At 37.7% G+C, this 22,115-nt stretch overlaps 1 protein-coding gene across 3 annotated transcripts in view; it reads left to right on the plus strand.

Moving 5' to 3' along the window:
• Positions 1-18,918: 18,918 nt before the first annotated feature.
• LOC126262339 (AP-1 complex subunit sigma-2) overlaps positions 18,919-22,115 on the plus strand; it is a 71,252-nt gene continuing 68,055 nt past the window's right edge. For 2 of the 3 annotated variants that reach the window (XM_049958911.1, XM_049958919.1), the window contains exon 1: positions 19,664-19,762. In XM_049958911.1, the coding sequence (XP_049814868.1) occupies positions 19,760-19,762 (3 nt within the window). In that variant the 5' untranslated portion in view covers positions 19,664-19,759. Of the gene's footprint in view, positions 19,130-19,663; positions 19,763-22,115 lie in introns of those variants that run through there. The other variant, XM_049958927.1, reaches the window with a different exon arrangement.

Below are 22,115 nucleotides of genomic sequence, written 5' to 3' on the forward strand. Positions count from 1 at the left end.
CATTTAATATTATATACTTAAACACAGACCAATGATAACAATAATTGACTCACACCTTGTCCTTGTAATAAAGATAAAATTCATTTTCCCATACAGTACAAAATAGCCATTTTACATCAATGCTTCCTCAGTCGACCCAAGTCGCCCTCAGAACAGTTCAGTTAATTCGAGAGCCTATTCCCATTGGCAGAAATGCGTCAGTCTTTCTGATCAGAGCCTGCTCTCCTTTTATACATACATCTCCAGACTCGCGTATTAGAAGACCAAAAATATTATTAATATGATATTATAAAATTCACCTTGTACTCGTCGATATTAAGCACAGTCCTAGTACTTTAGCGCGTCATAGACCTCTGACTAGCTAGAATTCTTGCCCTGCACAGACATTAACACAGACTGATGCACAGCCTCTCACAGGAAACAGTACCTTGCACCTTGTAAATCATATTGTTACAGTCGATAGCATAACATTGAATGATTTTAAACAAAGGACAGCCACAACACAAGGAAATTAGAATGGCCTGGTGGCGTTGTGGCGACTTTTCAAATTACCCCCCGAAAGTGACTGACGGCCTCTACATTTAAACTCATATGTCGCAATGACCCAATAGTTGATAACTCTGCCTTCCATCCCTAGTGATTGTTCATTTTGCGCACAAGTACGGGATCGCCGTTTTCGGTGCCAGCAACCCCAGAAGTTGCGGTCCATCAACCAAAATTTATTCCCCAACTCTTACAAGCATTGTCACTCAATCATTATGTGGTACCCAATGCACAGATGGTATGGATAAGACACCACGGATCTGCTGTAATATTATCCATCACAACTGATATCGTGAAAAATTTTACAGCAAGTCCGACACTGGCCAATCATGTGACAGCATGTTTTCCTAATTACAGTATCATAACTAAACCATACCTCGTCTACTTTGCAAGTATCATTGCGAGCATTGATAGATGACTGCTCAGTACGTGCATTCACACTTAATTCTCGAACACGTAAAAACGATCCAACTATACCAGACAACGCTATATTTCTGAGACCTTGCGCATAGTACTCAATCAATCTCTCTGCGTATGGCGGTCACAGAGCAATCTCACCCTCCTACGTTAAAAGACCATTCTCACCTCGGCATTGACCAGCCTATCCCGCAACATCACTACCCAATTAATCCTTAACCGAACAGACGAATACAGCTACGCTTCACCTCTCTTGACTGAATAGAGCTTTCCTAGTCCTAACCCCTCCAAGTGCACCACATTTCTCGAGATGTAACCAAGTCTTGGATCTTAACACACCATATCGATCTATAGTAACAGATCTCAAAGCGCCTTAATTTAATAGCATGCAGTTAAGAAGAACAAGAACGGAGTGATATTTATACGCAACGTAGTTCGACACATTTTTACGTAAATCATCCAATGTATCATGTGTATTTTAGCTGCATACGACTAGAACGCAGGCTACATCACGTGACTAAAGTTTCCAGATAGAACACAGGAAAAAAAATCGACCTTCAGCAACTTGTCTTTCTCTAGAATAAATGAGTCAACGGTTAAATCGTACCTAGTTACAGCTCTGTGTCAATCGATCATCCCGTAAACTCTCTGTTATCCATTAACACAGAGGTGAGTAAATTTGGACGTGAATGATTCTCTGTCCTCCTCAAAAGCATCAAATACAGTATTCACCTCGAGTGTATCACTGCTACCTCAGTAGACATACACTATAATACGAATTCAACGAGAAAAAATTGACTACCTTCCTTATTCCACTCGCTTCGATGTCATCGTTTTCCTACATTCCTCTTTTTGCAGCATACTTGACTCCATGTACAAATTGCTCCCTGCGAACCAGAAGATAAGCAAGTACGTCCTCATTTTCACCGCATTTCGATGTATATTAGGTTAGTTTATACCTATGCGCTAATCAGTTTTCGCATTTATTTCGATTTTATGTCACATCCATCCATGCGATCGCGACATAACCTATCGTTCTGTGTTCTAAAATTGCCTGTAAATGTTACCCAGGCGTATCCAGTCACCTCCACATTCGGAGAGCGCTTGCTCTGTTTTCTGTACGTCTGTGTACATGCACGCCTCGCGGAAGGCTCCCAGGACCAGCGGTAGACTCGAGTTAACGTTCGAATGTGGATTACCGCGAGTTATATCGGGAGCGGTGTTCAGATGCGGATCCACAATACGCCGCGCACGGGGTAGTGTTTGAAAGGTGGATCCACCTCGCACAAGGTAGGAAGCTACATTCGAATGCAGATCCACAGTATAGAATACTCGAGTTAGCATTCGAGCGTGGTTCTGCTGCATACTACATATCCGGTGCTGTGTCCGGGGGCGGATCCACCCCACGCAGCATCTGCGATAAGGTTCGTGGGTGGACCAAGCACGCGTTATGTCCGGACAAGTATTCTACGCTCGAAGTATGGTCCACCAGCCGATGGGACTGGGTCCTAGGAGCCGCCCGCGAGGCGTGCATGTACACAGATATACGGAAAACAGAGCAAGCTCTCTCCGAATGTGGAGGTGACTAGATACGCCTGGGTTACATTTACAGGCAATTTTAGAACACAGAACGATAGGTTATGTCGGGGTCGCATGGATGGATGTGACATAAAATCGAAAGAAATGCGAAAACCAATTAGCGCATAGGTATAAACTAACCGAATATACATCGAAATGCGGTGAAAATTAGGACGTACTTGCTTTATCTTCTGGTTCGCAGGGAGCAATTTGTACATGGAGTCAAGTATGCTGCAAAAAGAGGAATGTAGGAAAACGATGATACCGGAGCGAGTGGAATAAGGAAGGTAGTCAATTTTTTCTCGTTGAGTTCGTATTATAGTGTTTGTCTACTCTAGCAATTGTCTATATATTTTTCTACATTAGCTACTATTATTTTGCTGCTTTCGTCTTGCTCGTGAAGTATAGTTCCGCCTATCTCTTCGATCTTTTTGTTTTGCTGGTGAATGGTCTCATTTTATACTCGGATTGCAAGTGTAACTTGCTCTTGAAATTGATTAAATGGCTCTATGTGCTGACTGAGGCGTTAATTAAGACACGTTTCTTGTTGTTCAAAACATTCGTTGATTTGTTGTTCTATACTGTGTGTCAGTTCCTCTTGTTTTTGTATCTGTTGGTTCATCGTGTCACTAATTTCAGTGAAACGTCCGTCTTGTTTCTGTTGTGACTTTTTATTGCCATCCATGATTTGTTGAAACATTATCATAATGGCATTATTCGATAACTGAGCATCAGTATTTAAAGTATTTTGCATAAACTGTTCAACAGCGTCAGCATTTGACATGTCTGTTGAAGTTTGGGTATTGTCATTTTGATTGGATTCTATAGGTAAATGATCAGAATGCAAATTTTGTACATGGGAAGTATGTGTATCAGTGACTTCTGCATTTGTGAACTGTGCCATCTGATTAATAGCGAGATCAGTAGGTACAGCAAAATTCAAGTTAGTTTGTTTGGCATTGTAGATGCATTTTCATTGCGTGTTGGGTGATGAACTATCATCAATGCAGTGTTGTCAGAATTGGTATTCATTGCAACAGAGTTATTGGGCAAATGAGTATTTTTGGCATTGTTCACGACTGAGCTATGCATAGTACAATTAATCGTTTTACGTGGATGATGCACAAATACAATCAAAGAACAAGCAGACAGACAAGAAATAATGAGTAATTTGTCATTGAACTGTTAGGGATAATTGACAGAGATTAGTAAATGTGCAGTGCAAAATTGCCAACTACACTTACTAGATAACGAAGAATAGAGTTTATACCTAACTATTATTTCAAAATATTCCAAAAAGAAATTCGATCTGCACAAAGTTGTCGCCACGTGAAACATGTACATCTGAAATAAGTGAAACATGTATGTATGAAATATGATTGACATTATGTAACTGACAGTAGTCTGAAACACAACTGTTAGAATGGGAATAGCATGTGAATGTGTATTTTGTCTCGTCGATTTTGCGCTTTGCTCTGTACTGAGCTTTTCTGACTGTGAGAACATACATTTAATTTAGCTGTGAGAATGTAAACTGTCAATAACGTTAAACCAAATCAAAAGTGCATGGATTTACATAACATAAAAACTGAATCTGATGCAACATGTAGTGCTACAACGATGAAAATTAATATTACGACGATGTCAAAGCTTATTTTCATGATTTAAAGAAGTATTCATGATATTAAAAATGTAATTATAATTTTATTATTTTCATTTTTATGCTCAGTGTTTCAAAGACTTTCTAGTGCACAGAATAAATTAGCATTGTTTGTACTACGAAACTATATATGATTGTTAAGGGTTAAGCATGTAATAATTCGATGTAAGACATTTTGTTGACTCTGAATTTTGTTCTCGTACTGGTCGGTAGAGAAGGAAAAGTTCCTTAATCGATGTGAGGGTAGAAAGGCTGTAAAAAGGAGAGAGAGAGAGAGAAGGTAAATACAAGTTATTCAAAACAAATATCTCCTAAGTGTAACGTCTTGTCATTTCCTATAACTAAAAATTGCAATCTGAGTCTGTCCCGAATAACAGCGAAGAACATTTATGTTATCATATATTTTCTTCGTTTGACCACGGTTGTGATTCGAATGTTTCTTTTTGTTACGCGACGTGTTATGAATATTTTCATTATACGCGCTAAAGTGCATACAGCTTTAATCGAACCTGCGTCTTCCAGAAACGATAACTTTTAATCAGTACAACTACGCGAATACCGTCTAAATCGCAACCGTGATCGCAAAAGTGTTTCCTGGACCAAATAATTCTTATAAAATGTGTATTCTACAAAGCGAGCAGCATTGCACTATCACTGACTCGCAACAATCGAAAGAATTAAAAACGGTGCTTTAATAAAATTGCCACCTTTTAATAATAATTATTATCCCATTAAATAAATAAATAGCAATTCAGTGGCTATCCAATCAATAAACAGAGGGGGCAATTCAGTGACAACCTATTGACAGGGCTAGCTTATATGTGTGTGCTAATGTGTGTTTTTTCTATTTGTTTCATGCTGTAATGAGCGGAAATCTACGACGACCCTGGGCACGATATATCTGCTGTACCATTCCATCCCAGCGGCAGCAGAACGAAGCACTGCGTAAGGTAGGCACAACATCTTCTTCAACCTGGTGCTGTATCTTACTAAAGTAACAAAAAAAAAAAATTGCATTTTGTGAGTGTGTCCTCTTAGGAAGCTATAAGAGTCAATTATATTTAAATAACTGCGAGAAGGATCAGTAAAATACAGCATCAAGTGTTTTCAGTAGAGGTTAACTGAACGAGATTGAAACTGAATTTTAATCAAACGAAAGTGAACATTTATAGTACTGATTCCAATCTGGTGCAGTGTAGTAATTATTTTATGTTTTGTGTGACGGAATAATTGATGTGTTGCGTGTGACGTATTCCCGATTAGACTTGCACCCAAACATTTGCAAACATGGTGAAAACAGTGCGACGTGTAAGAAAAGCTACACAGCAGGAAGTAACTGTAGAACATTCAGAGGAGGAAGGAATAAATAGTGATGTAGAAATTGATAATATTTTTTCAGATCAGACAGAGGATATAGAACAGGACACTAATATTAAAGTCAGTGATCCATCTGCTGTAGAACACTCAGGCAGAATACAGACAGTAGTTCAAGTGCATACTGAAGCAGAACCACAAGAAACACCAGTTACAGTCGATTTACCACCGGTAGAGCCAACACAAACAGTAATGGATCCATTTGCTCTCTTAATGATGAAAAAGGAACAAATGTTTAAAATACAGGAACAATCACAGATACAGCGTGCAACTGAGATTAATAATAATTTAGATAAACGTATTAGCAGAGTAGATGAACGGATTAGGACCTTGGATGAACGCATCAGTCAATTAGACGAGCGTACGCAGTTAAACTTTTCACAGTTCTAAAAAGAGATAGATCAAAAGCTTGAAAACCGGTTAAAAGAACACGATCGCCAGCTGCGACAGCAAATAGATGCCCAGTTGTCTGCTATACAGAACAACATTTCAAGTATGCATCAAACATACCATGACTTACCACAGAATGTAAAGATTCATGAACTCCAGACTAAATAACAAAACGTGCAGAAAGTGCTTAATGAAACACGTATGCAAACATCTCATAACAGTTCACCGGAGTGTGTTAGTATCACAGAAACAAACCCTGATCATTATGAAACGCCTTTAACTGAAAGTAGGGGGCAGACGGGCAATAATTTCAATCCAACACGTGGAGTGACATCCGTTTATCAGGACCATACACAATCATTGGTGACTCAGGATGCTTTAGTGAAGAATTCACAGTTTCAGAAGTTTACCAATGATAAGAACGGACCCCATCCAATTGTGTTTATCAAAGGGATCCACAGAATAATGCCAAAAAGTTGGAACGATAGGGAGAAAATTGTCTTTACCATTACCCATATTCAAGGTGAGCCAGCATCGTTCGCGACACAGAAAGCTGAACAATGCAGCTCCTTCGATGAATTTGAACAAGCTTTTCTAAACAAGTATTGGTCGCATGGGGTACAAGAACGATTAAAAAAAGAAACTCATAGTCCTGAGCCATTTAATAGAAAAGGCGGTACTTTGCGGAAGTATTTCGAAAAGTATCTGGACAAAGTGAAATATTTATCCACACCAATTCCTGAGTGTGATGTTTTAAAGATATTAAAGGAGAAGTTACTGCGTAATCTAAAGGAGAAATTGTTTCACATTCCTGAAGACAACATGGAACATTTTCTGTCTGTACTGGACTCTTTAGATTTGGTTATCGAAGAGGACAGACACCATTATGGGAATAATTTGTCGAATAATGGTAATGGTAATGGCAACGGGCGAAACCACAAGAACAATAGTAATAGAAACACCTACTATGGGAATCAAAATCATTGGAATAGTCCGAATTATTCAAGATGGCAGAACCACAATATGATCACAAATGGACAGTACGGTAATGCACCGAATCACAATTATCATCCACAAAACAATAGTGGACAAAACAATAACGGAAAATTTTCAGAGAAACAGAAACGAGATTTTAGAGCTAACGCCAATTACAATAACGGTAATTTTTCAAATAATCAGCAAAACATGGAACCACCACATAACTGGTCAACACAGAATTATGCACAACAGCAACGGCAGCAGCCTAGGCCACCGCAATATCACAACAACAATCATTACAACCCCCAAACAATACAAATATGTCAAATAACATGCAGCAGCATATGAATGCACAGCCAAGGCAACCACCGAATCAAAATATCAAGATCATTGGGGTAAGTAAACTGCAACCATCAACCAGTACCAGTCAGTCAAACTAGATGCGACGACATTCTGCTCCCGTGTGTCAGTCGCAGTGTGTCTAGGGGGCACTTGCATGAATGATGTTAGTAATAACGAGCAGCCAAGCGTCCAGACAACCAGCTGTAGTAACAATGAGAATGTGTGTCGCATAGAATCAGCAGCGATCGGGTCGAACGACGCAAAAGATGCAGTGTGTAGGAATAATTCTGTTGATGTTGCTCAGCAACGTAGTTCAACTATGCAGATGTTAAGATATAATGACGGAGTCGATATACGAGAGGAATTATGTCAAGATTTTCGGAAGAAGTGTAATTTGTTTGAACGGGAAGTTGTACAAGCAGCTATAGTTTGTGATATTTATGGTATTCAAACTACGGTGATTTTAGATACTGGAGCATCTGTTTCTGTGCTGAATGAATCGTTCTTTCTTCACTTAAAGAAGATTAGAAAGATTCCGGTTTTTCCAGTCACTAATTGTCGAGTTACAGGAGCCATTAGTCAGAAAGCCCAACTAGTTCGGGAACAGACAGGATTTGTGTTAATTTTGGAATGGGAGCCAAAGAGTGCACCTTCCTTATTGTAAAGAATTTAGCTGTGAACTGTCTCCTCGGATTAGATATTTTGCGAGAGACGGAAACTATAATCGATCTCGCAAAGGGTGAATGCAGCATGTGTTTCGGTGACACGAGAGTCAGGTTAGACTTGGTAAAGACCAAAGAATTGCATGGCAAATATTGTCAAATTTTAAAGATAGAACCGATTCGCACACATTTATAGCGGCTTCAAGATAGTTTCAATTGCAGTAAATTCCCGATCATGGAAGATGTGAAGGACGAGGAGAATATCCATCTCTCTGAAATAGTAGAAAAAGTACAACAATCCTCTGGTATTGACAGTCTGCAACAAAAGCAATTATTAGACACACTTACTAATTATCGTAAAGTATTTTTGAAAAAACCTGGACTAATTAAAGGTTACGTGTACGACATGCAAGTGTTTCCCCATGAAATTTACTGTCATCAAACGTACTCAATACCCAGCGTGAAATGGGAAGCATCAGTACTGCTTGGAGGAAGAGACTCTCAGAACACCAATTAGTTGTAAGAAAATTTCAGCTCCAGTTTGACGGAGAAGAGGACGCCGAGCTGCAGCAAGGAGAAGAAGAATTGCTTCAAGATGATTCCACCCTAAGACACTTAATCAAACATAATACAAACTTGTTGAGATTTAGTAAACTTTCAGGAACTTATGCGTGTGAAACTACGAACAGTGAACAGAACTGCATATTTCACACAACAGTAGGATATAGTGACTTTAGAAAATAAACGTTTCATTTTGTTGATTGTTAACTATTTTGAACTCACTAGGGTGAGCAGGTTATGTTCTTTTTTTTTCTTTCAGACTGTGTACAGGATACACTTACAACACGTAAAGTTTACGCGAGTTACGTATAGGTTTAACAAATTTTCCACCGTAAGTTAGTGCTCGGACTTGCATGAGCTATAAACTAGGTCGAACAAGATGTTGTCCATGGCTGAACAGATCATTACACAGACAAACATATACAGACTTGTGTTTATCGCTGCACAATTCTTTGTAAGTCCAGGAGCATCTTTTCGAGAAAATATATGACTTAGGATTTGCTTTTATATTGTAAATGACTACAATTATGTACTTCATTTGATATTTACAATCATTCAGTTATTTATCATTATCTAACTAGACTGTGTAAAGACATTCTTATGGGTAGCACAAGGACTTTACCTTGTCAGACTTGATAACTGTGATCAAGTGACTACGTGGTGGAGTGAACATGTCACAGATGACCTATGAACAAAGACTTCCTGTGAACATTATCCTCTACGCGTACGAACTTTATTTCACTGGCGAAAGAGTGGAATTTAACACAAAAGTGGACGCTCAATGAGTGCGTTGTGTCCCCATGATTTCGTTTTCAAATTTTGTGCTACGAGTGTTTAGTAATGCCAAGTATTCAGAGTGTTATTGGGACCACATGCGTGGACGTAACATTCCAGGCAAACTAAAACTCAAGAGCAAGTGTTTTTATCGATCAGTCAGCAACAGTGGTGAGTCATAACAGTGTTGGGAACTGCTACTGACTATATCATTAAACCCGTTGCAGAACTGTATCAATGTTGGAACGGAATTACATGAACCTTTAATTGCAGATAGTCAGTTACGTCGGAAGGACGAATGGACTTGCATCATGATAAAGAAACTCACAAACAGTCGAACACCTCACAAAAAAAACAAAAAAAAAAAAACACATTCTTCTTGTTGAGTGAAAGAGTGCGTGAAATATCATGTAATTTAGATGTTAATTTGAGGAACTGATACTGCTCTTTGAATTTCATGTGACTGTATGCTGGGATGCTGAGCACACGTGTCGGTGAGGGCAGCATACTGCACCGACATCATCCGTCATCCCTTGCCGCACCCTGCCACGTCATCGCAGTCCATCGCAGACTTACCTGATGGGGCGAGACATCGGTGTTGCAGTACACCAAGTCACCAGCCATCGTCACCAGCAGCACTATCACGAAATTGTACCATTATTAAATGTCATACAAAGTGAATATTCAAATGTTGAAAATTAAAAAAGAGGGTGTGGAAGATGTGCTCACTCTGCCGTGGTTTTTTTCCGGGGTTTTTCCCATTGGCCTTTGCCCGAATGGGGAAGCGTAACTCAAAATCCCTGAGACTTAAAAGTAAACAAAGCACATACTTCCAAGTGAAAGAACACAGTGAACTTTAAACAGAACAGACAAGGAAAATAAGCCTGCTTGGATGTCCAGTCAAACAAGTGTGACTGTACATCCAAAGGGGCCAATGTAGTGCTACAACGATGAAAATTAATATTACGACGATGTCAAAGCTTATTTTCATGATTTAAAGAAGTATTCATGTTATTAAAAATGTAATTATAATTTTATTATTTTCATTTTTGTGCTCAGTGTTTCAAAGACTTTCTAGTGCACAGAATAAATTAGCATTGTTTGTACTACGAGACTATATATGATTGTTAAGGGTTGAGCATGTAATAATTCGATGTAAGACATTTTGTTGACTCTGAATTTTGTTCTCGTACTGGTCGGTAGAGAAGGAAAAGTTCCTTAATCGATGTGAAGGTAGAAAGGCTGTAAAAAGGAGAGAGGGAGAAGGTAAATACAAGTTATTCAAAACAAATATCTCCTAAGTGTAACGTCTTGTCATTTCCTATAACTAAAAATTGCAAGGTCTAATCTGAGTCTGTCCCGAATAACAGCGAAGAACATTTATGTTACCATATATTTTCTTCGTTTGACCACGGTTGTGATTCGAATGTTTCTTTTTGTTACGCGACGTGTTATGAATATTTTCATTATATGCGCTAAAGTGCACACAGCTTTAATCGAACCTGCGTCTTTCACAAACGATAACTTTTAATCAGGACAATTACGCGAATACCGTCTAAATCGCAACCGTGATCGCAAAAGTGTTTCCTGGACCAAATAATTCTTATAAAATGTGTATTCTACAAAGCGAGCAACATTGCACTATTGCTGACTCGCAACAATCGAAAGAATAAAAAACGGTGCTTAAATAAAATTGCCACCTTTTAATAATAATTATTATCCCATTAAATAAATAAATAGCAATTCAGTGGCTATCCAATCAATAAACAGAGGGGTCAATTCAAACACTATTAATTTGAAACTGATTCTGGTAATAAAAAAAAACTTGATCAGTTGGAAATAATGGTCTCTGTGCTTAATGAAAGCTATTCCTGAAATAATAAAATTTCTTAAGTTTATCTGCACATTGGTAATGGTCTTCACACTGCTCTCGATTAGTACTTTAAATTGTATAGTTAGCAAACAGCTATTGTGTAATGCTGTTGCTTAGCATACATTTTGATTAAATTGAATATGACAGAGACTACAACTTCTTGAGAAAAATATTTAACCAAAAATGACATGGATCTGAGAACTAGTAATGACTTGAGCTAAGTAACAATATGGCACTAACTGCAAAACTTATATTTTGACTATTTGAAAATTAATAATGCTCACAATTAACACACTCAATAAACTGATTATTCATTAACAATTAGTTTTACAAAATCACTGGATGTGAGTGCTATGCATTGTCTCAATCATCACTTATGAATATGCACATTGCAGTAGTAACAAAACAACTTTGTTTACCTTAATTAATTCCAACTTCTGTTGAGATTTATTTTACAGTTAGTATGTTGCAAATAAAATAATCCTTACTGCCTGTAGCCAGTAAGAATATATCCCGCTCATATCAGATACAATATGTATTTACATTTGAGAGTCCTCCATACATCTCTCGATCTGAAGTTACTCTGACACATTACCTATAACACCTTGAATCAGTGATTGCCATTGACCAGCTACGCTACTACACAATCGATACCACATTTGACCATCTCTGGTTCAATATAATATTTTCTACAAAACGTGAATTAATTTACTCTCTGTATTTACCGTTCGAAATTTAAATGAAATCAAAAGCCTCAAAATTGACGAAGTTTTACAGAAGCTCGAAATTTAGTGTGAACTTCAATGTGGTATGCTTTTAATATTTTCCGCAATGAAACTCTACCTCGAAATCTGGCCATATGTAAAGTACACAAATGTCAAGACGCAATCGGTACCTTCACTGCACAATAACAATGGTGATGTTACTGATGACTGTACAACTAAAGCAGAGTTACTAAACACAGATTTCTGAAACCCCTCCATGAAAGAAGACGAAGTAGATATTTCAGAGTTGGAATTAAGAACAGTCGTCAACATGAGTAACTTAGAAGTAGCTTAAATCACTTAATAAAGGCAAAGCCACCCATCCAGATTCTATACCAGTCAGATTCCACTCAGGGTAAACTGATACCGCAGCTTCATACTTAACAATCGTATAAACAGCTCGCACATAAAGTGATCCATATCCAAAGACTGTAAAGTTGCACAAGTCACACAAATACCAAAGACTGAACATAGGAGTAATCCGCTGAGTTAAAGACTCATATCACTAACCTCAAATTGGATTTTGGAACATATACCATGTTCGAATGTTATGAATTACCTCGAAGAAAAGGATTTATTGACAAATGTCCATCGTGGATTCAGAAAATATCGTTCTTGTGAAACGTATATACCTCTTTATACTCATGAAGTAATGAGTGCTATCCAGAGGCGATGTCAAAATGTTTCCATATTTTTAGACTTCCAGAAGGCTTTTGACACAGTTCCTCAAGTGATTTCTAATCAAACAGTGTGCCTATGGAGTATCGTCTCTGTTGGGTGACTGGATTCATGATTTCCGTCAGAAAGGTCACAGTCGCAATAAATATCAGAAAATCATGGACTAAAATAGAGGTAATGTCTGGCGTTGCTAAGGAAAAGTGTTATAAGCTCTCTGCTGTTCCTGACGTACATATCGATTTAGCAGACAATCGATTTAGGAGACAATATGAACAGCACTCTTAGACTGTCTGCAGATGATCCTGCAGATTTACCTTCTTGTAAAATCATCAGATGATCTAAACCAACTGAAAATTGATTTACACAAGAGATACATATGGTACAGAAAGTGATAACTGACTCTAAATACTGAAAATTGTGAAGTCATCCACATGAATACTAAAAGGAATGAGCTAAATTTCGGTTACATGGTAAAACACACAAATCTAAAGGCTGTAAATTCAACTACATACTTAGGGATTACAATACGAATAATTTAAACTGGAATAATCACATAGAAAAAGTTGTGAGGAAAGCAAAGCAAAGACTGATTTTTTGGCAGAACACTGCAACATATCTACTAAAGAGACCACTTTCGAACTGCCAGGCTTGCCAACCTCAACCGACCACCTACCAACGATCCTCTGCTCACATGGCATGTCCAAAACACTTTGCTCATCACTCGCACATTGAAGTGTAATCCCGTTAACCAAATTATCACTATTACCAACACAATTAAACTCAAAAGAACCAGACAGTAATTCACGAATGAATACATCATCATCATTTGGCAAATTGTCCGTCACAAGCTTGCAAACAGTACATGCTTCTACATCCATGATAATACTTCACTTCAGCAACAATACTATTCTTTCTTTCCAGCTTAGCCATACACAACTTAAACAGATTTTGACCATTAACGAAGCATACAGTAATATAAGAATGACCAGGGTGAGAACAGACAACAATACATCCATTATTTGCCAAATACACAAGACCAATATCCACAAATGCACACTACTCATATATGTACCACAATGGAAGAAACTTTCTTTTCCTTAAATGCCATTAACGGTATTGACACCACTCATGATTCTGAAGACATACATGAAAGTCGTATCCCTCCAAAAATAAATTGATAATCTCCTGCTGATCAGGTTCAACTCAAACCCAGAGATCAATAAATAATTCACTTGCACCATGAGAGATGCGACTACCATAAAAGAGTCTACTCAATGTTAATATATTGCCTTCAAGGTCACCATTCATATTCATAAAACGAGCACATAAAATAAATGAGTCTTGAGTCTGTTGCTGTATGGTTTAATGGTGATGGTGTTTGTAAATATATTAGTTTCTGGTGATGTTACATTTTATTATCGCAATGAAAATAAAGTACATTTCCTTATCTCTCATGAAATCTTTTTTTTAAACTTCTGTTGATCACACTGCCCTCTTCAAAACTATTGCTGTGCAGAGAGGGACCTGCACCAGATGGAGGCCATCGAAAAAGTTCTAAGAAAGATAGCTCTTTTTGTACATTATCATAAAATAGGGGAGAGACTGCCACAGCTATGATATGTGGATTGAGGTGGCAATAATTTAAACAAAGACTTTTTCGTTGTATCAGAATCTTCTCGTGATATTTGAATTATCAAATATCTGCTCATAGTATGAAAATATTTTGTTGGCACCCAGCTAATAAAGTACAAGAATTCAAAGTTTGCACAGAAAGATTTAAGCGTTCATTTTTTCTGTGCACTGTTCGAGACTGGAATGTTAGAGGAATAGCTTGAAGGTGGTTCGATGAACCCTCTGACAGACACTTAACCGTGAATTGTAGAGTAATCATGTACATGTAGATGGGTAACTCGCACTCTATTTAAGCAAATGCACGTATTTCATGCACCTCAATGTTTATTGTGTTATATCTCATGAACTATGTTTCTTGCAAATTGATTTAGTAGTAAAGAAGTAATAAATTAAAACGTCATGTCTGAAGCATTAAGTTCTAGTGCATGAACAGCGAAAATGTAGTAAACGATAACCGTTTTTCCTTTCATCATTTTGTGAAGCTGTCAGTGAGAAAAATTTCGTTACAGTTTGACATTATGTGCAAAGTTTGTTGGAAGTCGCAAAGTCTTCTCATTCTCAAATACAGGAAGAATATGGTCTGAATATTTGTGTACCATCACTCACACTACCTCAAGACCAACTCACAGTGTCTAACAATAATATCTGTCTTAGTGTGCCAAACATCTCTTTTTGAATAGATTATGACAGCATTTTAAATTTTTAAATTTGGTCAATAAACACACGAAAAATTGAATATCAAATTTTTGATGGGCATGGCAGCCTTGGGATAGGCAACCAGAAACTTATGTTGGCTTCTTGGCTAGTAAGGTAGATATGTGCCAGAAGTCTTGTCTCTGGCTGGCAGCTAAAGGCTGATCCACTATAGACGTCAATGGACCATCATGTCACAACACCATCACTCAGGGTGTATCCACAACAGATGCCATGTCATGCCATGTCACTTCGCTTACACCCAGTGCTGAACTGTGGAAATAAGGTTAAGAGACACTATCCAGGATACAGTTGGCGAGATGTACCTAGTTATTGTGTATAACATCTACAAACTCATGGAGAATAAAGTTGATTCAAACCAGGCAATTAATCTGAAAAGTGTCTAGTCATATGCTGCTGCAGCTGCGGGTATATAAGTAAGCCGTCTGAAATGCATTGTGAGTGAGGATGTTATTACTGACCAGCAATCTGGGGCACTTATAACGCCAAATTAGAAACGTTCTACGAGAAGCTAAAAACTGAAATGGTTGATATCGGTAAATGTGTCGTTCGACGAATGGAACATAATTTTCACGAAATGAATTGTAAATGACCAACAGAAAATTTCATCCAGCTTTAAAGGAAAAGGTAAATTTTTTGGGCAGCAGCTAGGAACTATGGAAGATTAACATTGATTTTGGATTTAATGCGGAAATTACTAACTGAAAGAAAGCTATTTGCGAAATTACAGTATTTACTGCATATACAGAATTACAGGAATAGTGGGTGGTCTATTATACACACACATGAGATTTCCATACTTTCATTGCATACCACTCGTCGCTCTTGGAGGGGCAACGGAAACAACCAGTTTCCAAGAGAAACTGAACTATCATTGTATGTGCTGGTGGCGATAATGCGTTCAAACCAAAAACATTATTAATTTTTAAGTCTGAGATCAACTATTCTGCTTATCAGAATGATATGAACTCTGAAACTTTGGAGGAATGGTTCAGAAGCAAATTAATCCCTTGCTCTCTACCAGACTCAGTATTATAGACTGATAATTCTGGATAACATCAAACTTAATCCATCTCCAGCCTCTTCTTCTCAGAAAGAGGAGATGTTTAACTGGCTTCCACAAAGAGGTATTCCATTTAATGAAATAGAAATGTATCCTCTTATTAAAAGCAAGAAAGAAAGATTTCAGATGTTTGAAATTGATATCCTGCATTCCAAACATGGACATGCAATGCATAGATTAACTCCTTACCATCCAGATTTAAATGCAATTGAAAACTTGTATGGACTATAGTAATAGAAAGTTCACGGAACAAGAGTGTGACATTCACTCTAGATGATGCAATTAATTTGTGGCAGAAATGTTTCAGACAATAGGAAAGATGAGTGGGCTATATGTTGCAGTCACGTGCCTATACGCAAAGAGTAGTGTCTTCTACTTGAACAAACTCTTGATTGATGACAGAACAATTCGTCACCAATGAGAAGAGTAGCAATGACCATAGAAACAGCAACAGCAAAAAAAAAAAAAAAAACGCATGCGGAAGGCACTGACACAGGAGAAAGCAGTAGCAGCGACACTGACATGAGAGGCACTGAGCCAATGCAGACGTACATTACAGGTACATGTGATTTGACAGTATGATACTTTTTAGATGGATAGTAGCAGGGGCATGCATTTCCCCTTCAGCGAGCGGCTCCTTGTTTTCTGATGCCACATTCCTCTGATGCACAGTTCTCCCTATATTTCTTAAGCTAATCAGAATTGAGGAACTAATGATGATAAGTTTATTAATCTCCAAAGCAAGCTTCATAACGTATGTTCTTGATCAATTTTGTGTGATAAAGTGCTGCGAAAAGAAACGACATTGCAAATTATCGGCATTTATTTACTAGTGAAAAAATTTATGTACATTCAAACACATTAAAATAGAGAATGTTTATCCTACCCATTACTGTTTTTTTTCTCACATAAACTAATAACATTATAAACGACAATATTTTTGTCCTTCAACAAGGCCGATTTTTTCACTTAAGAGTTATTTAGTGAAAATTACCTCATCAACTTATGGTCTTATTTGTACACAGTGTAGGTGTCAGCTCTATTCTGTTATTTTAAAACTGATCTCGCTTATGGAAGAACACTCAATGGAAAAAAAAATGACATGACATTTGCAATTTGCCACAAAACCAAAGCATAATAATAAAATAAAGTTTGAAGGCCCATACATATGCACCAACCAACTGATTACCAAACTGGACATTTGTTTTGACTGAGATGCCAACTACTCAGCAAAAAGTTATTCTTTGCTACTGCATGCAGAAGTAAGTGCTGTTCTAATATACATGACAGGAGCGAGGTGGACGAGACTTTAAGGACACAGCTTTTTGAGACATTTAAAGACAGCAGATGTTTGTGGGATACGTCATGCGAGAAGTATAGCAATACAGAAGTAAGAAGTGAAACACGTCTTCATTTTTTAACGAGTCCGTAATGGTTTCGTTCGGCACATAGGTAGAATAAACGTCTGTTCACATTCGAAATTTCTGATTTTAGGTGTCATTTCCGATATTTCATCGGAAATAAAATCTAAAAACCGAAATCTCACCATTCAATGGTCGTTAATCCATAGAGTATACTTTATTTTTTTTTTTTTGTAAAAAGTGTTAGGAAAATCCAGTGTATATCGAAGCCTGCTGCTATGAAGAGTGAACCGTTCTAACGGTTGTTAAATGCTTCATTTCTTATATATCTGTTGTTGTATTTATTAGCTGATCCTCGCCACCAACATTTTTGGTCTTTCTTTTTCGAATCTGAAATGAGTTTGTTAAACTTACAGGGGCATCTCTCATGCTAAATGCGTGAATAAATTAATAAAGTTTAGAGGAAAATCTTTTGTTTTATCTATTTTGCTTTACCATGATGTACTTCTGGAGAGAACTATAAATCGCGTTGCAGATTTCAGGAGTTATTTTAATTAATAATTGTGGGGATACAACCGTGCTGAATTTGAGTTCCCCATAACTCCTGCCATTGGCTAGAAACCGTACCTAACAGCCTCTCCTCGCAGCTAACAGCTACTCTCATGAATATATTCTTTTTCGTTAAGAATTGTTTGAAATGCATGTTTCATCCATTCTTAGATAATTACGAAAATCATTGGCTCCCAGCCCCTAAAGTAACAGAGCAGGAGTGAAGTACTCTCCTTGCGTTAGCCCCTCGCTCTGTCTGGTCTTTTTTCGTATTGTTATCCCCAAAACAGCCAAGACAAACTCCAATTTTTGTTTCTGTGTAAAACCAAAGAGGATCTCGTAAAACGCAAACTCAATGTACTTAAAATAAACAAATCACAACAACAGCGCTTCGCTGTAAACGTTGAGTGGAGTCTATTGATACGTGCGTAGACTGCCACGGAATTGTTCGGTCCGTCTGTCGGCCAATAAATTGGTGCGAGTGTGGGGATCTTGAGAAGCCACAAAAGAAGAAAACGCACTACTATAAGACGAATGGTGAAAATGGGTTAACTTGTGATGTTAGCAGACGACTACAGCATCAAAATTTTCTACCTAAGGAACCTTGACGTGACGTGACGGTCTGTTGACGGCCTCTGGGAAAGCCACCATCTGAAATGCATAGTGAAATGTTTCGACGTGACGGCTAGTATAAATTGGCCTTCAGTGGTGGAGGGCATGGAATACGCATCAATACATATTGCATGTTATCACTCCGATGTACTTTGTGGTAACTAGGAGGACAAATGTATTGATGACGAGGAAAGCGTACTATGGAGAGAGTCGTTTGAAGTACTCATTTCAGTTTTTTCTGGTATAAAAATTTGTTTCCCATGGAAAATAATGGACGGTAGAAAACAATGCACAGACTTTTTCCGTAGTTAGGGCTGCAGACTGAGCTGCCTTTACAGATATCGTCTGCTCGTTCCTCGCGAGAACACGATTCAAAATTATATCGCAACTGAATTCGGAACATCTGTGGAGTGTGGACTGTGACAGAGTGAAAGGTCGACAAAATGTGGTGTATGTAGATGTGGAACATTTAACATTGGTAGCAATTCAATGTTGCCTGAAAATACCTCATGAAATTATTTTAATGGCAATCTGTTCCACGAAGTAAATACAGATAAGGAGCTTTTTTAACTTGCTGGACGCGCACGTTTAAAGGTCCTTAAAGGTACAGAACTTCTAACAAATTTTATTGCGAGAAGAGATTTACCTCGTAAATTAAGTTAGATAAAAAACTGAACACATTAGACAGTAAAATGTATAGTGACTTGCAGTGTTAAATATCGTTGTTTGCAACTAACTAAAAATGACTACAATGCAAGTGTTCTCCAGCTGAGAAACCGGAAACGTCGATAAATATTTGCCGGCTTCATATATTGTGTGGCTAGATGTCAACTAGCATGTTAGCTGTTTTAACTGCATGTGGTTGTCACAGACGGATTGTGAACAGGAGTAGCTAAAATGATTAAAAGGCCGTTTTTATACCATTTTCGATAGTAAAAAAAGGATAGAATTATACATTTCCGACTGATATAGGTTGTGAACGCGATTTTTTTCTCACTCCGAGAACACATTTCCGTTAAAATAAAAATGGCTCTGTAATAAATTTAAGTAAATACTTATTCAGAAACAATGACGTTCATTAGCACTCACCTTTAGTCCACAAGCGTCGAGATAAGAACTGCCAGCTTATCAAAGTAATTACATCTTTGCCTGACATCCAGAAGTTTTGACTTGATGTTTTCATGTTTATCTTGTTCATTGCTTAATAGAAAAAGTTTCGCCATAGCGGAGAAAAATGGCAAGTGTATTACATTATTTGTTCAAGCAAATGTGGGGTTTGCTTTCGTATAGAGCCAGACTGGCAATGTGAATGAACAGCAGTAAATGTCCCTCACACACTCCAGATCCTTGAATAGGGGCAAGCTGTGTTTTCAAATGTTATCGATTTACTGGATCTTATGAATTTATGATGTACAGTTACTTAAACCACTTAATTTTCAGTACATTTCTTTTTACCATTTAAATTTCATTTTTCTTTGAAGCTATTGTAATTTGGGCCCCAAGCAACTTAGGCATTTGGTTTCCTCAGAAGAATAGAAATATGCCATCCACTCTGCACATCACCTCGTCACCTGTTTGTGGCATCAAGCCAGCATTTGATGCAGTTAGATGTTGTCATGTAGTAAACAAAATTTATGTTAAAAGAAAAGATAATATTTTTGTATCTTGACATCACATTTTCTGACATTTGTATTAATAAGTACATACAACAATTACAAATGCAAAAAGTGTTGAATGATATGCAGCCCAATGCAAAGACAATGCTGGCTCTCAGTATAAACATGTGTAATATGACATGCATAAGCAAGCAGAAAGATAACTAAAATCCAACAATAGCTGCTCAATCCTAGTCATAAACAACCAAAATTAAAACTGTTTTACATTTGTTTATGGAGTAGTGTAACAGACTGTTATGCAGTTGCCAGATATTGTTGATACAAAGTCACAGTACCAGGATCCATTCTGGATGATTGAAATTAATTATGAATCATGAGGCCAAGTTTTAAGATTATACACTGTGTTGACTGTCAAATTTAGTAAGTCGAATATATAGGCTTTAAGGTCTGGAGCGATGTGCTGCATTGACCATTTTCTTGTAGTCATCAAGGTAATTCCAGGCCTGAAATTGCTGGGAATAAACATTCAAAATGTAACTGGTTTGTGGAAAAGGTCATTTAGTAGAGATATATTCCGCTTTTTAGTATTGTTTCCATCTGGAATATTAACATAGCAGTTGTGTGATTAATGATGGGTTCGTTTTCACAGTCTTTAAATTCCCAGTGTGAGTTACATAAATACGCATAAATTTCTGAAAATTGACCATCCCTGGGAATTCAAGAAAAAAATTGTCATTTGCAGCATTCCTATGTTGTAATCATTATGACAGTAAACTGAGGGAAATTCTAGCCCATAGAGTGATGTATAAGCAGTTTTTGCTAAGCTCCCCATGGAAGTGAGCTGGAAAGGCAATGCTGGTATTTTACACCATGTGCACTGCACTATACAATATAATGACTTGTATTGCACAAGTGTAATGTAGATGTAAATATTGTTCTTGGGAGGACAGTTTTACTAGCTTCTAAAAATGTTAGGTTTCTTCAAATGCTATCGAGTGATAACAAAAATAATACGTCATCAACACATTCCATTGACTGGCCAGTGGAGACATCTCAGATCAGGAGGCCATCTGAACAGAATGTCATATGTTTTCTTGCCTGCAATGTCACATATGCTGAATGCCCTGATCTGAAATGCAGCGGCCTTCTCCTCAGACATAACACTTCACCTACTTTGCAATTAAACCAAATAACTGCAGGAATTTAATTGTGGTCAACTTATTGTGGCACACAACATCCTACTCATGAACTTTGTTGTCATATCCATAACTAACAAAAACAAAATATAAAATTAAACATCAAACTGTAAACAACACACAGCACTGGTAAATTCTGAACCCGAAAATGTCCATAACTGAAAGTGTCAAAATAGCTCATTAACAAACTGCCTCAAACTTGGCCAATATTATTCTCAAAAATAGCACTCACGGAGTCCAGTGAAATACTGACATCACCCACAAACAAATTAGAAACGTAAACGTCCCACACTAGAGCGTGCCATTGGAATGCCATCACATCCTCTGCAAAAACAATCCGTTTCAAATACGCCACACCTCTGTAACATCACACCATGCAGCGCAGTTGTGTTATGAGTAAAAGCAGGTAGGTGGTACCACAAACTTTGGTTGACCCAAAATAAGTTAGTATTTGATAACTGCCATGTGCCATTTCAGCATTGTTCCAGTGGTTGTCAAGAATCTTTAGGTGTAGTCTAAAAATAATGGAACTGGCTGCCAATACCTGAAGAATGTGTTGTATCCTGTCGCTGTTTTCAGTTAATGGATTAGACATGTGCCGGCTGGAGTAGCCGAGCGGTTCTAGGCGCTACAGTCTGGAACCGCGCGACCGCTACGGTCGCAGGTTCGAATCCTGCCTCGGGCATGGATGTGTGTGATGCCCTTAGGTTAGTTAGGTTTAAATAGTTCTAAGTTATAGGGGACTGATGACCTCAGAAGTTAAGTCCCATAGTGCTCA

This window comes from Schistocerca nitens, chromosome 1 (assembly GCF_023898315.1).
Source record: "Schistocerca nitens isolate TAMUIC-IGC-003100 chromosome 1, iqSchNite1.1, whole genome shotgun sequence".
NCBI lineage: Eukaryota > Metazoa > Arthropoda > Insecta > Orthoptera > Acrididae > Schistocerca > Schistocerca nitens.